We start from the raw sequence: 16,480 nt of genomic DNA, 5'->3' as shown, positions 1-16,480 counted from the left end.
ACTCCAAATGGTGCCAAAAACCAAAAACATCCATTGAGTGGCAGGTCTATGGACTGAAATAACTTGTTGATGAGAGAGGTCTACAGAGATTGGCCAGACTGATTCAAACTGACAAAGTCTATGGTAACTCAGATAACTGCTCTGTACAATTGTGGTGAAAAGAATATCATATTCAGAATGCTATTCTGAGATGTGGGTTGGCGCTGTTTTGGCGGCATGAGGGGGACCTACACAATATTAGGCAGGTGATTTTAATGTTGTGGCTGATCGGTGTATATTCACCATATGAGTTCAGGCAATATAAAACACTGAGTAGAGCATGATACAAATATGTGACATGTCTACAATGCTGGAATATTAACTAACGCTTAACTAAGACTAAGAATAATCATATTGGCAAACATTGTTTTCCCCGAAATGACTAAAACACCTCTGCTAATGAGAAAGTGAGACCCTGTTTCGAAGAATTGGTAATTAATATTGTTTATAACTCACATTCCTTGTCCTGTATTTATGGTGTAGTGTATGGTACACTTTTAAAGTGACACGTGAATCACCTCATGCTCAAATTATCTTCATGATCAACCTGAAGACACGAGTTAGACCGTGGAATGAATAGTCTTTGATCATCCAGAACTATACAGAACACTTGATACATCCATTTTCAAAGCAAGCCATCAAGCACCTTATGTCTGTCAGTTCTGCTGAATATTGCCTTCAGATTCCACAAGGCAAAATAAAGGTCAAGATACAGTTACAGAGAATGATACAGTATAAATATGGGCAGGTAGAAGCACATCTGAATCATGATTGTCAAGTCCAGTTCTGGGAGTATTCAGACACAAAGTGAACTATTTTTTGCCATTTTTTAATACTGTTATCTTATTAAAGTTCAGCCAGAATGGAGATTGTCCTGATTTGGTGAGCTGGAATTCAACATCAGACTGTGGTGTTTCAACAAAGAGCATGTAGTGTCCGTGAGTCGAGTGGTCTGGCGGGTATGATGGGTAATATGGAGCTAAACACCTGCTCGGACTCACACCTGCTCAACACAAACACAGCAGTTTAAGAAACAACAAAAATATAGACAATAAGAAAAACACTGTCAATGCTAAATGCAAAATAATCAATGCACAGCTAGAATGACATGCTTTACAGCAGACAGGACATCCTTTACACAAATTTACCATGGTAACTGTTCAATTGATCGTGGAACTGAAAAAGCATAAATATGGAATCACCTTTAAAAAAAAAATGATAAAAAAATTCTGAAAGCATCTTGATTCCTTTTTTTTTTTTTAGACAGTGGTGGTTTATACCAAGAAAGCACAGTTTTATTATCACAACAATAACTGTGGGAAGTATGGTATTTTGGCAGAATTTACCATGGTAATTTGATGTTATGGATAATTCATACATGACCAGATATAGTTATGACAAAATTAAAGCAGACACACTACATTCCCAACTTTTTTCCCAACTATGCTACAAGCCAAACCAATTTTAGTTGAGGCAATTAATTTGTTGCAATAAAATTCACAAAGTTGCCATGGCATCAATTTACTTCAATTTATTTAAGTATCGTAAAGTCTTACATACTCATGTTTAAGTATGAGTATTTTTTTAAGATTATTCTCAGATTCGGAATTTAAATTTCTCATAAAGAGGCCTTATTGATTTATTCTAGTGGCATTTCAAAGTCATTGCCATGGCAGCTTGTAAAAAAGGCTAATTGTACATAAAATGCTAACAGATATACCTTTATCATTTTCATACCAAGTCCATATAAAATGGCCCTCTTTCTCAAGATGATATCTATCAATGAATCTGCAAATTCAAGAGCAAACTTCACCGTTTGTCAGTGAAGCATTGGGGATTTCACCACAGTGTGTAAATACGACAAGGAGGTTTTAACCAACATACACAATATACATTGTAGAGTACTATAAAACTAGACAAAAAACTAAAATATTTGAATTTTGTAAATTAGAATTTTAGGCATGTGGCATTTAACAAAATTGGGGAAAATAAGTGGCTTATTTTTAGGGACAAATCACTGAAAGTGCGGAGACCCTATAATTCTTCATCAGAATCATTGGCCATTAGGGCTGAGAAAAGTTGCAGGGGGGCTCTGTAAAACCACCTAGAAGATGAGCATGTTCAGGGGGCTCTGTAGCACATCCCTTTTGAGCTACCCTCACCAAACTTTGCAAACTTATAGATCTCATCAAGCCGGACAACTTTCGTGCTGACAGTTATAAGCTCAGCTCAAAAGGAAGTCTGCCATTTTGGATTGTTTGAAAAAAGCATGCTCTGGATTATGAAATCCTCCTAAGAATTTCATGTTACAGGTACTAAATGTGGGCAACAAAATGCCAAGACATTGACGATGCTAAATTGTGAACTGATTTTTGACATATCAAAAGGTGTTGCCAGTTTTTGTTGCCATCAACAAATGGGAAAAAGAAGTACCTCATATCTTCTGCGTGCATCGTATGATTTACGTATATTTGGCCTTTGGGGCTGATCAGATTGATGTGGCTATTGTGGGTCACGTTCGTAGCACCACCAACTGGCGGAAGAAAGTGTGGCATGTTTAACAGACTTTGAAATATGTTTAACTGAATTGCTTAAATGTTTTTAAAATAATGTCAAGACAGTACAGATTTAAAATTCTGAAGGGATTATTTATATTTTAAATACTGTTGCAATGGCAACACATTAAATGTCATTATTCTTTTATGCGCCTCTTCTTCCTGAGACGGCTGAGGAAGTTTGGAATGAACCACCACATCCTCACACGGTTCTACACCAGCACTGTAGAGAGCATCCTGACTGGCTGCATCACCGCCTGGTACGGCAATAGCACCGCGCACAACTGCAAAGCCCTGCAAAGGGTGGTGCAAACTGCCAGGAACATCATCGGAGGTGAGCTTCCCTCCCTCCAGGACATATACACCAGGCGGTGTGTGAAAAAAGCTCGGAGGATCATCAGAGACTCCAGTCACCTAAGTCATGGGCTGTTCTCACTGCTACCATCAGGCAGGCGGTATCGCAGCATCAGGACCCGCACCAGCCGACTACATGATAGCTTTTTCCCCCAAGCAATCAGACTGTTGAACTCTTGATCTATCAGGATCAATAATTAGCACTGCACTTTATTCAGCTATAATCTCACACTGGACTGTCAACATATTCTCCTCAATACAACTGCTATATATATATATACACATATATATTTCATATACTCCCACTTATTGTATTGTATTGTATATTCTGTTCTATATTCTGCATTGTATATAATTATTGTGTTGTGTAAGTATGTGTACATCTGATTTGTAAATTGTTTTGTGTAAGTATGTGTACATTTGATATGTAAATTGTTTTGTGTATGTTGTTTATTGTAATTGGTATATGTCTCGTCGCTGTCATGACTACTATTTTGCTCGGAACTGCACACAAGAATTTCACCTACTGTTGCACTTGTGTACATGGTAGTGTGACAATAAAGTGATTTGATTTGATTTGATTTTTTTTTTTTTTTATGTATAGTCACATGTTTTTGAGGTACTTGACATGCTTGAATTTTCAGAGTTGTCAGTCATTAGGCCTGGGCAAAAGTTAACACATGGGTGTGGCTGGAGAGCTCTGTAGCACCAACTTTTGACAAAAGAGGTGGGGTCGGTTTCATCTACGATCACAAATCTTACTACATATATTGTTCTCATCAAGCCAGACAACTTTTAAAATTACAGTCATTAGCTCCACCCAAAAGGAAGTCAGCCATTTTGGATTTAATGTGCATTTTATTTAAATTGCAGGCACTGAACTTTTGAATACTCCTCCTAGGGTGTTTCATGTGACTGGCATCAAACTTTACATTAACATTATGCCAAGACATTTAAGATATAAAAATGGGAAAAGGGAAGTGTCTCATATCTTCTGTGTGTGTTGTATGATTTTTATGAAAATTAAGCTGTATGTTTGGTAATGGGGGTCACAGTCATAGTGCCACCAACTGGCAGCAGGAAGTAAGGCAATTTTAACACACTTTTAAATAGCCCTCTTGTGTTTAAATAAATTGCTTCAAAATTCTTTTAAAGGGATATTTTATATCTTAAATAGTGTTGCCATGCAAACACGTTTATTGAAATGATTCCTTTATTCCTATATTTTGGGTGTAAACTTAAATGGTTGTAACTCATGAATGTTAAGGAGTACAGACCTAAGCCTGGTCTCTTTTTAAAAACACTTGGCAGTTTATTGTGCAAGTGAAAACAGTTTTTAAAGTTAAATGAATGTTATAGAAGTTTAAGTTTATTGTAATTAAAATGTACTGCACAAATTATTTTATATAAATAAATATACCAAAGATATTAACATAAATGTAAATATATTAGAGAATCAAGGCCAAATGCCTAAACCAGATCTGATACAAATATTAGGTAGATATATATAAAAAATGACCTTTTGGTGGCAGTTTTTATTCAGACGCTGTACCAGAAATGTCCAATAGAGGATAACCAAGCTCCATTGGTGAGTGATTGCCAAAAGACCACATATGCACAATTATCCGAGTAAACTCGCAGGGATTGGTATAAAAACACAATATGAATTTGAGAACATTACTACGAAAAGAAGTAGTAGTAGTATGTCCTGTCCTTTTTCTAAGGACAGGACATACAATGCCATAAAGTTAGGTCAGTAAGATATAAAGTTTGGGATCTAAACAAAAATAATGTTAGAAACACCTCTCAAACCATATGTGAAGTGACAACATTTTATTACACAACATTATATAAGACGTTTACGAGATTAGAAATATTACAATAACTTCTAAAATAATTGGTTACAATGCAAGTGCTGTTAGCAGTTGGAGCCAGCAACTATTTTCATTTTCAACAAACATATAATATTTTTTCTGCCATAAATTATACAACATAATTCCTCTGTATCGCTCGAAATGATCACGTGGTTGATGTCACTTTCTAAACTGAGAAAGGCCAGCCCATGTAACAATGGTAAACGCACACTATTGCCTAAATAGAATGAAGATTTATTGTATTAATATATTATTTATTAAGATTAACAAGTAAAGCCCAATGCCCAGTTGCATAAAACACAAGTTTTTCCCTTAAGTATATCACTAAAAATGTGATTGTGCGTAGCTGCCGAAATGACATGAGGGTGTTGCGTATAATCCTTTATAAACTTCTCTTAGACGTTAAGGGATTTACTACAGTAAGCAAGGTTTTACCATAATACAATTCTACTGTTACCATGGATACATGTCTCTACCTATTTTCAGAAGATCGGAAATGTCCTGGGTAATTTTACCTCATAGAAAATACTTAAAATGTATACTATGTTTTTATTTGAATTTAAATGACTATTAAACTTTTTCACTATCATTCTTAATATGCAAGTTATTGTCCGACCTCTTCTGAAGCGGTGAATAAATCCACAAGGGGAGCATTGTCACTTGACACAGTCCTTTGTGTTTACTGCATAAAGATTTAGAATTAGAAAACTCATTTCTGGAGGAAACAGGGTGGATTTCCATTTGTATGTATTTGACTCATGCAATAGTTTTTCTATCATAAAAAAAACTGGCACTTAAGAGGTTTTATGCAACACTTGACGTGTTTTAGGGTGTTCTTAAGTAAAAATGATAAATACTTTCCTGTGATATCCAGATGAAGGTTTTGCTGCTTTTCGTTTAAATCGTCTCGGTTACCTACGTAACCTCGGTTCTCTCTAGATGAGGGAACGAGTATTGCGTAAGCTAGCTTACGCTACGGGAAAGATTCATCTTTTCTGAGATATTGAAGCCAAAAAATTATCCTTAATTTTGTATCATTTGTCAACGCAGTGCAGCAACTGCAGACCTTGAGCGGGCTAGCTAGCGAGCTCATTGGTTGCTCTGCGGCAACTGCTGCAGCCTATAGACGAACTTGCGTGAACTCGCGCCAAATGAGAGGCGCCCGCGCGCTCACTGTCCCAAAGCCCGCCAGAATGGGCGTGGCTAGGGTGCATATAAGTGCAGTTCGTAGGCTGGAACCCTGGTTTTCATTGAATGAAGCGAAAATCGCTCGTGGCGCGAGCACGGCCAGCTACGCAATACTCGTTCCCTCATCTAGAGAGAACCGAGGTTACGTAGGTAACCGAGACGTTCTCTTACGAGAGGTTCTCTCGTATTGCGTAAGCTAGCTTATGCTACGGGAACCCATTGTCAACGCCGTGCGCGCCAAGCATCCACTGCATGAGCCCCAGGGGGGTGGGGGGACCCGGGGGAGCCCTTGTGAGTGGGGAAATAATATTTGGCCGGCAAGAGTGCGGGTCAGTGTGTGTGTGATACATAAGCACATAGTGGGAAGGGAAAAACAGAGCGGCGGTGCCGGTCTGTGTGGAATGTGTCCCATTAGTGCAGCTCACCAGAGGAGCTGTAGCGTATTAAACTGCTAGTAGTTTTGCCTGCAGAGCGGGCACTTCCAGATTGTAAAATCTGACAAAGGTGGAGGGGGAAGCCCAGCCCGCTGCCACACATATGTCCTGAATGGAAATCCCGCTGGACCATGCCCACGAGGAGGCCATGCCTCTGGTGGAGTGAGCCCTAATGCCTAGCGGGCATGGCAGGTCTTTCGACGCGTACGCGGCAGCAATAGCGTCCACTATCCATCTAGACAGTGTCTGTTTTGAGGTGGCGAGACCCTTGGTGCACCCTCCGAACGAAACGAAAAGCTGCTCAGCGCGTCTGAAAGAGGCGAAGCGCACAGTATACAATCTCAGTGCTCTGACTGGGCAAAGGAGATTTGTGTCGCGTTCGCTATCGGATGCTGGCAGAGCCGAAAGGGAAATAATCTGTGTGCTCTGAACGGAGTACCGATCACCTTGGGGACATAGACGTGTCTAGACTTTAAAATGACCTTGGAGTCACTTGGTCCAAACTCCATACACGCAGCGCTGACAGACAGCGCGTGAAGGTCTCCCACACATTTAACTGATGACAGGGCAGTCAGAAAAACGGGTTTGAGTGAAAGGTATTTCAAATCCACGGATTCAAGCGGTTCGAAAGGGGGGGCTTTCATAGCTTCGAGAACTACAGAAAGATCCCAGATAGGAACCGATGGGGGGCGCGGGGGGTTCATCCTTCTAGCTCCCCTGACGAAGCGGATGACCAGCTCATTTTTTCCCCGTGACTGGCCGTGCAGGGGTTCAGCGAACGCGCGACGGCCGCCACGTACACTTTGAGCGTGGATGGGGCTCTGCCCTTATCCAACAGCTCTTGTAAAAACACGAGCAGTGACGACACCCCACATGTCCGTGGGTCCAGGTCTCTGTCGGTGCACCATTTTGAAAACACCGACCATTTGGACGCATAGAGTCTTCTCGTGGAAGGGGCTCTAGCGTGTATGATAGTGTTCATTACTCCTTCTGGCAAAGCGACGGGTAGTCGTTGATCACCCACGCGTGCAGCGCCCAGCGCTCTGGGTGGGGATGCCAGATCGTGCCGCGAGCTTGAGAGAGGAGATCTGCTCTCACTGGGATGGGCCACGGGGCTGTCAGTGACAGCTGCGTAAGCTCCGGGAACCATGTCTGATTCTCCCAGCGCGGGGCTATGAGGAGCACTGAGTGACGCGTTTCCCTGATCCTCTGCATTACCTGTGGCAATAGCGAGACGGGAGGGAAGGCGTAAAGCGGGCGGTTGGGCCAGTCCTGGGCCAGCGCGTGCTCGCTTTTCGAGAAAAATACTGGGCAGTGAGAGTTCTCTTCTGACGCGAAGAGGCCTATCTCTGCTCTGCCGAATATTTGCCATAATTTCTGGACTGTTTGAGCTTGCAGGGACCATTCCCCTGGGGGAACATTGTCTCTGGACAGTCTGTCTGGGCCGTCGTTCAGGTGGCCTGGCACGTGCGTCGTCCTCAGCGAGCGCAGGTGGCCCTGGGACCAACTTAGTATGCGTTTTGTCAGATGGAAGAGGTTCCTGGATCTGACACCGCCCTGACGGTTTAGATAGGATACCACAGATCTTTTGTCCGAACGGACCAGGACGTGGTGACCCTGAATGACCGGGAGGAAGCGCACGAGTGCGTACTCGACCGCTATCATTTCCAGACAATTTATGTGAAGGAGCTTTTCCTGAACTGACCATAGGCCGAAAACCGGCGAGCCCTCGCAGACCGCGCCCCAACCCGTGTTGGACGCGTCGGTCGAGATGACTTTTCGGCGAGATACAGCTCCCATCGTCACTCCCCGCTGATACCATTCGGCCACCGTCCAAGGCTGCAGAGCTGATATACAGGTCTGAGTCACTCTGATCGGCTGGCGGCCTGTGGCCCATGCCCGGCGAGACGCGCGGGTGTTTAGCCAATGCTGAAGCGCGCGCCGTGTAAATAAGCGAGCCATCATTGCCACAGAGTCTAGTTCTATTCCAAGGAAGGAAATTGCCTTACTGGGCTGTAGTGAGCTCTTGGTCCAATTGACTGCAAGACCCAGACTGTTCAGATGACTGAGGAGAACTGTCCTGTGAGACAGAAGCTCCGTATGTGACTGTGCCAAAATCAGCCAATCGTCCAAATAGTTCAGAATTCGCAAGCCCTGACTCCGCAGGTGTGCGAGCGCCGCATCCATGCACTTCGTGAAAGTACGGGGTGCTAAGGACAGGCCGAGCGGAAGGACGGTGTATTGATAAACCTGACCATCGAAGGCGAATCTCAAGAATGGCCTGTGACGGGGATTTATCTGAATCTGAAAATAGGCATCTTTCAGATCGAGAGAAATAAACCAGTCCCCCTGGCGCACATGCGCGAGGAGTTTCCTGATTGTAAGCATTTTGAACGGTCTTTTTGCAAGCACCTTGTTCAAAACCCTGAGATCTGGTCTGAGGCTGCCGTCTTTCTTGGGGACAAGAAAATAACGGCTGTAAAACCCCGACTCGCTCAGTGAAGGCGGCACTCTCTCTATGGCCCTTTTGCACTGAAGGTTTGCTATTTCTGAACGAAGCATGCAGGCTGCTTCCGTGTTCACAGTAGTTTCGAGCCGCGCCCTGAAGCGGGGAGGGCAGCGATCGAACTGTAGCAAATAGCCCTGTTTTATTGTGCTTAACACCCATTTGCATATCCCTGGGATAGCTTCCCATGCTTTGAAGCGTAACGCTAGAGGGTGAATGGCCGAGTCGCCCTGATTGCCGTACACAGCGGGCTGAACAGAATGTGTGAGCACGCTTATTGTGCTTATGCATGACTGCTCGCAGACAGCAGGGACATGCTGTTCTGTGAGTGACTTCCCGATTGAGATGAATGGGGAAAGAGTCACATCTGTTAAGTCAAGTCAAGTCAAGTCAAGTGGTTTTTATTGTCGTTTCAACCATATACAGTTAGTACAGTACACAGCAAAACGAGACAACGTTCCTCCAGGACCATGGTGCTACATAAAAACAACAAAGGACCAACATAGGACCACGTGAGACTACACAACGAAATAAAATACCTATATAAACTACCTATATATACCTATATAAAGTGCACGTGCAAACATGTGCAAAAAGTACAGGACAGTACAACAAATTACTGACAATGAACAGGACAGTAGACAGTGCAGCGCCGACCAGTACTCAGTAGTGCAAAAAGATGACAGTTTCTAAAAATGTAAACATAACATACTATGAGATAATGTTCTATGCACATAGCAGCTATTGAGGTAGCAGACAGTTATAAAGTGACAGTAATTAAAGTGCAACTCAGGACACGTGTGTGTCAAACCAGTCTCTGAGTATTGAGGAGTCTGATGGCTTGGGGGAAGAATCTGTTACACAGTCTGGCCGTGAGGGCCCGAATGCTTCGGTACCTCTTGCCAGACGGGAGGAGGGTAAAGAGTTTGTGTGAGGGGTGTGTGGGGTCGTCCACAATGCTGGTTGCTTTGTGGATACAGTGTTTTTTGTAAATGTCTTTGATGGAGGGAAGAGAGACCCCAATGATCTTCTCAGCTGTCCTCACTATCCTCTGCAGGGCTTTGCGGTCCGAAACGGTGCAAGTCCCAAACCAGGCAGTGATGCAGCTGCTCAGGATGCTCTCAATAGTCCCTCTATAGAATGTAGTGAGGATGGGGGTTGGGAGATGTGCTTTCCTCAGCCTTCGAAGAAAGTAGAGACGCTGCTGGGCTTTCTTGGTGATAGAGCTGGTGTTGAGGGACCAGGTGAGGTTCTCCGCTAAGTGAACACCAAGGAATTTGGTGCTTTTGACGATCTCCACAGAGGAGCCGTCGATGTTCAGCGGAGTGTGTTCACCTTGTGCTCTCCTAAAGTCAACAACCATCTCTTTTGTTTTGTCGACATTCAGGGACAGGTTGTTGGCTCTACACCAGTTCGTCAGCCGCTGCACCTCCTCTCTGTATGCTGACTCGTTGTTCTTGCTGATGAGACCCACCACGGTCGTGTCATCGGCGAACTTGATGATGTGATTCGAGCTGTGCATTGCTGCACAGTCGTGAGTCAGCAGAGTGAACAGCAGTGGACTGAGCACACAGCCCTGGGGGCCCCAGTGCTCAGTGTGGTGGTGGTGGAGATGCTGTTCCCGATCCGGACTGACTGAGGTCTCCCAGTCAGGAAGTCCAGGATCCAGTTGCAGAGGGAGGTGTCCAGGCCCAGCAGGTTCAGCTTTCCAATCAGGTACTGGGGAATGATTGTGTTGAATGCTGAGCTGAAATCTATGAACAGCATTCGAACGTATGAGTCCTTATTGTCTAGGTGGGTGAGGGCCAGATGGAGGGTTGTGGTGATGGCATCGTCCGTTGAACGGTTTGAACGATACGCAAACTGCAGTGGGTCTAGTGAGGGGGGCAGCTGGGTCTTAATCTGCCTCATGACGAGCCTCTCGAAGCACTTCATGATGATGGGTGTAAGTGCGACTGGACGGTAGTCGTTGAGGCAGGACACTGAAGACTTCTTTGGCATGGGGATGATGGTGGTGGCCTTGAAGCACGTTGGAACGACGGCACTGCTCAGAGAGATGTTGAATATGTCGGTAAGAACATCTGCTAGCTGGTCTGCACATCCTCTGAGCACTCTGCCAGGAAACGTGATGCGCGAGCATAGTCACGGGCACGGGACTTACACATAGAGAGGTGTTTGCTGGCCGTGTGACAGAGCCGCGCGCACGTGCCCGCTTTATGTGAGTGTGCTCTGATAGGAACACGGGAAGTGTAATGCTTGTGTGTAGGGGTGAACACTGGATTGTGGGCACATTTTCTACACATAAGACATGTTTGCTCTCTGATAGGGACACGGGAAGTGTAATGCTTGTGTGTAGGGGTGAACACTAGATTGTGGGCACATTTTTTACACATAAGACATGTTTGCTCTTTACAAGATCTTTTTGTGTCGCCGTGAAAACGGCGTTTGAGTGCAGGCAAGCGGGTAGTAACACCGGCTTGTTGGCTGCTGAATTCACCACTGTAGTAGCCTGAGAGAAGGGGACTGACAGGGGGCGAAGCTTTGACGGTGGTCCGGCCGCGGCGGGACTGAGCCGTCGTTTTTTCAACAACGCTAGGAGGACTTCGGTTGTTCAGGTTTCAGCGCAATCTTAGGCCGAGGCCCGCGGGGGGGCGGCGGTCTGCGGCAGCTGTCTGAGCGCGATCTGGGGCGGCCGCCCTGTCGACGCTGGGAAGTCTGGCTTTGTTTAGCTGGGCACTGTGAAGATGCTCGTGCAGGAGGCTGGTTACGTGGGCGGCCTGCAGAGGAGCTAGCGCGGGGAGGCAGGAAGAGATTCATGGCTTGGGTGGCTTTCTGGACTTCCGAAAAATGGTCAACAATGCCACTTACCGCGGAACCGAAGAGACCGGACGGAGAGAGCGGCGCGTTGAGGAACGTGGAGCGCTCAGCTTCTCCCATGTCGGCTAGCGTTAGCCACAGGTGTCTCTCGGTTACAGTCAGCGAGGCCATGCACTTCCCTAGGGCTTGAGCTGCAGCTTTGGTGGCGCGAAGGGCGAGGACCGTCGCGCTCCTTAGATCTGTAACAGCCTCTGGGTGCCTGCCTTTTTCATCCCATTCCCGAAGAAGGTCCGCTTGGAGGATCTGCAAGACGGCCACGGAATGCAGAGCAGATGCGGCTTGGCCGGCGGCGGAATAGGCGCGGCCAACACAGGCGGAAGTAGTTCTGCAGGCCTTAGACGGGAGCACTGGCTTAGACCGCCATCTCGCGGAGGGCGGGCAAAGGTGTGCTGCTACCGAATCCTCGACCGGGGGGATGGAAGAGTAGCCCTTCTCGGCGGCGCCGTCCACTGAAGCTAGAGAGGTGGAGACGTGGGATCGAATCCTGGCCGAGAGAGGCGCATTCCACGATTTAGAGAGCTCGGCGTGGAGTTCTGGCAGGAAGGGAGCGGCCCGGGCCGCGGGCGCCGCGCGGTGACGGCTTTGAAGAAAGCTGTCGTCGAGTCTGTTGGGAGCCTGCTCAGGGGGCGGTGACCACTCGAGCCCGAGGCGGTCGACGGCCTGTGTGAGGAGGCGTATCAGTTCCCCTTCGACTCCGGCGCAGGTCCTGCTGGATTCCTGGGCCGATGAGGAGGCTTGTGACCACTCCTCGCTGTCCGAAGCCATGATGGAACAGCAGCCTTTGTCCTCCGCCTCGCTCTCCAAGGTGGCAGCAGTGCGGCCGCTCGGCGGCAACTGCGCGTCCCGGGGGGGCGGGGAGGGTGAACGCGATGCTCGAGGGAGAGGCTCCGGCGAGACAGTCGCTTCTAAACCCGGTTCCGGCAGCCTTTGGGAGCGGCGCTTCCGGCGCGGCGAAACAGAAGGCGGCGCGGCGGCTTCGGTCCTGAGCGCTTCGAGTCGAGCCCGCAGGGTCGACATCGGAAGCTCCTCGCAGAGGTCGCATCCGCCGTCAGCGAAGGCGAGCTCTGCATGCCCCAGTCCCAGGCAGAGAGCGCAGATGATGTGGCGGTCTCCGGCGCTGAGAGGGGTGCGGCATGAACCGCAGGTGCGAGGCATCTTTAAAAAGACGCTCGTGCTCTTTTGTGAAGTTCACTGAGGAACTAGTTTGCTTTAAAAAAGATACGTCGCCGGATGGCGTAGCTCGCAGGATGGCTGAAGGTGGCGGCGGCCGGCTTCTTCGAGCGCTGTCCAAGCTTGCTTGATGCCCCTCGAACGGCGACGCAGCTTCTTGCAGTTTCAGAGATGCGAAGAGCTTCGCTGAAGAGATGAAAATCAGGGTTCCAGCCTACGAACTGCGCTTATATGCACCCTAGCCACGACCATTCTGGCGGGCTTTGGGACAGTGAGCGCGCGGGCGCCTCTCATTGGGTGCGAATTCACGCAAGTTCGTCTATACGCTGCAGCAGTTGCCGCAGAGCAACCAATGAGCTCGCTAGCTAGCCCGCTCAAGGTCTGCAGTTGCTGCACTGCGTTGACAAATGATACAAAATTAAGGATAATTTTTTGGCTTCAATATCTCAGAAAAGATGAATCTTTCCCGTAGCGTAAGCTAGCTTACGCAATACGAGAGAACCTCTCGTAAGAGAACTATTACCTTTAAGGTCATCTATTTGCTAGTGTAATTCTAAATGCTGACAAAATACATTTTCATAGAGTTGTGTGTGTGTGAGTGTGTGTGCAGCCATAGGTTTCCTGGGATGTACAGTTCTAGTTTTCTCTAATTATAATGCTTGGTGTATTGTGATTCACAACATGGATATATTATATTTTATTCCTTTGTATTTCATTCATCTGTATTGCTCAGCGTCTCCTGCCTCGTTGTAAACAAAGACTGAGATTTATTGTGTGCATTTGTGGGCAGGTTATGTAGTAATGTTGAGATCATTGTTCAGTTTTCAAATATTTGGAAAAGCTGACCGATATTAAGTTTTCCCTGTAAGAGTGCTCTAGCTTGGTCAGCATGATGGAAAGGGTTGTGCATCAGTGTGTGGCTACTAACCAAAACATATTGTCTAGTTTTAAAAATGGGGCAAGTAGTTGGATATGTCCCGCTCCCACTTCCTGTTTCAGTAGGAAATACGTTAAAACAGTAACTCCAACCTTGCTTGTCAAGGCACTTCAGAGCGACATTAAGGGAAACTGAAAGGGATTATGACGTTTTACTTATAAACCTCTTAAATAACACTTACTGTTTTATTTTCTGCAACTCCTTTAATTTTAAAAGAAGCTTTAGGGTGTTCTTAAAAGTAGAATTACACTTAAAAGACTTTATGCAACCGAGCCCAAGTATTTTTGCTTCTGTGACAGCCCCAGAGCTCCGACACTGAGTGTATATGTCAGTGTCTGAATTCACTCACACTAACTGCTGAAATATAGTGCACTCACTGCCATTCACTATTTAGGAAACAGTGAATGAGTGAACGATTTCCGACACAGCAATTGATTTTGATTTAGATTATGATCAATATTTTATTGAAATTATACATTTTTGATTACATAACACAAAAATAGAGAATCAGACTGGGTTTTTCCCCATTTACCCCCTATTTTCGATGTTTTGAATTAAATGGTTGAGTAGATGAGCGCAGGCTGGTGCTGTCTGGGGAGTAGTGAAATAAGAGCTGTCAGTCGGACAGTTCTCACTTCAGCCGCTACGAGATCAAAGGCAAATATTGCGTGATTCACGTTCAAGTGCTTTGTTGTTAATAAAGGGGATGTAATACAAATTCTGTTGCTTTTAAGTGAAAATAAATATGATAAACAAAACACTCAATGTACCTGCTACTTAATTCCCCCCACCCCCATAAGACGTGTCTTTCCATACATTTTTAGTTTAATAAAGACAAATATTTGAGATATTTCAGAAATATGATACCAATCACATATCCCATACAGAGATTGCACTGTCAGAATGTTGGGAATATTCTCATATAATTTATACACATAAAAACATGATATTATAGACAAAGTGAACAAAGCATCATGGTTGTTTAAGCCAATGAGCATTAATCTGTATCGTCAGCAAGTAATTCCTCATCGTGCTTTAAGTTCGTGTAACTCAGAAAAAGCAACTGTGCTGCCTGCCAGCTACAACTGCGGCTGCCTCGCGGGACTATTTTAGACATACACTACCGTTCAAAAGTTCAGGGTCACTTACTCATTATTATTTTTTTTTATTTTTTACATTTTAGAATAATAGTAGACATCACAACTATGGAATAATAGAAATGAAAATATAGGAATTATGATGTGACTAAAAATATCAAAACTGTGATATTTTATATCTTGAAAGTTCCAGTCTTTGCCTAGATTTTGCACCTAGGTTTTTCACTGTAATGTTGTAATTGCAAAATAGACTGCAGAAGATAAAAGCTGAGTTTTTAAGCTTTAATTTGATACCAAGTATGTGAACATTGGTAATGTTTTTGATATAAAGCCACAGACGGCCCACCTGTTAGGCAGTGACAGTTAACAGGTCAAGTCAAGTGGTTTTATTGTCGTTCAACCATATACAGTTAGTACAGTACACAGTGAAACGAGACAACGTTCCTCCAGGACCATGGTGCTACATAAAACAACATAGGACAAACATAGCAGTTATTGAGGTAGCAGCCAGTTATAAAGTGACAATAATTAAAGTGCAACTCAAAGGGTGTGTGTGTGTGTGTGTGTCAGTCCAGTCTCTGCTTATTGAGGAGTCTGATGGCTTGGGGGAAGAAGCTGCTACACAGTCGGGCCGTGAGGCCCCGAATGCTTCGGTACCTCTTGCCAGAGGGCAGGAGGGTGAAGAGTTTGTGTGAGGGGTGTGTGGGGTCATCCACAATGCTGGTTGCTTTGCGGATACAGTGTTTTTTTGTAAATGTCTTTGAAATGGAGGGAAGAGAGACCCCGATGATCTTCTCAGCTGTCCTCACTATCCTCTGCAGGGCTTTGCGGTCCGAAACAGTGCAAGTCCCAAACCAGGCAGTAATGCAGCTGCTCAGGATGCTCTCAATAGTCCCTCTTTAGAATGTAGTGAGGATGGGGGGTGGGAGATGTGCTTTCCTCAGCCTTCGAAGAAAGTAGAGACGCTGCTGGGCTTTCTTGGTGATAGAGCTGGTGTTGAGGGACCAGGTGAGGTTCTCCGCCAGGTGAACACCAAGGAATTTGGTGCTCTTGACGATCTCCACATAGGAGCCGTCGATGTTCAGCGGAGAGTGGTCACTCTGTGCTCTCCTAAAGTCACCAACCATCTCTTTTGTTTTGTCCACATTCAGAGACAGGTTGTTGGCTCTACACCAGTCCGTTAGCCACTGCACCTCCTCTCTGTATGCTGACTCGTCGTTCTTGCTGATGAGGTCGTGATGATGTGATTCGAGCTGTGTGCTGCACAGTCTTGAGTCAGCAGAGTGAACAGCAGAGGACTGAGCACACAGCCCTTGGGGGCCCAGTGCTCAGTGTGGTGGTGGTGGAGATGCTGTTCCCGATCCGGACTGACTGATGTCTCCCATTCAGGAAGTCTAGGATCTAGTTGCAGAGGGAGGTGTCCAGGCCCAGCAGGTTCAGCTTTCCAAT

At 45.6% G+C, this 16,480-nt stretch overlaps 1 protein-coding gene across 4 annotated transcripts in view; it reads right to left on the bottom strand.

Annotated features, from left to right (window-relative positions):
- Positions 1–222: 222 nt before the first annotated feature.
- The window catches only part of LOC127660253 (rho guanine nucleotide exchange factor 9-like), a 122,015-nt gene continuing 105,757 nt past the window's right edge, over positions 223–16,480 (bottom strand). For 3 of the 4 annotated variants that reach the window (XM_052150386.1, XM_052150387.1, XM_052150389.1), the window contains one exon: positions 223–1,042. In XM_052150386.1, the coding sequence (XP_052006346.1) occupies positions 852–1,042 (191 nt within the window). In that variant the 3' untranslated portion in view covers positions 223–851. The remainder of the gene's footprint in view (positions 1,043–16,480) is intronic. The other variant, XM_052150388.1, reaches the window with a different exon arrangement.

The sequence above is a fragment of the Xyrauchen texanus genome, chromosome 19 (assembly GCF_025860055.1).
Source record: "Xyrauchen texanus isolate HMW12.3.18 chromosome 19, RBS_HiC_50CHRs, whole genome shotgun sequence".
Classification (NCBI taxonomy): domain Eukaryota; kingdom Metazoa; phylum Chordata; class Actinopteri; order Cypriniformes; family Catostomidae; genus Xyrauchen; species Xyrauchen texanus.
This window is presented reverse-complemented; position numbering and strand designations above follow the sequence as displayed.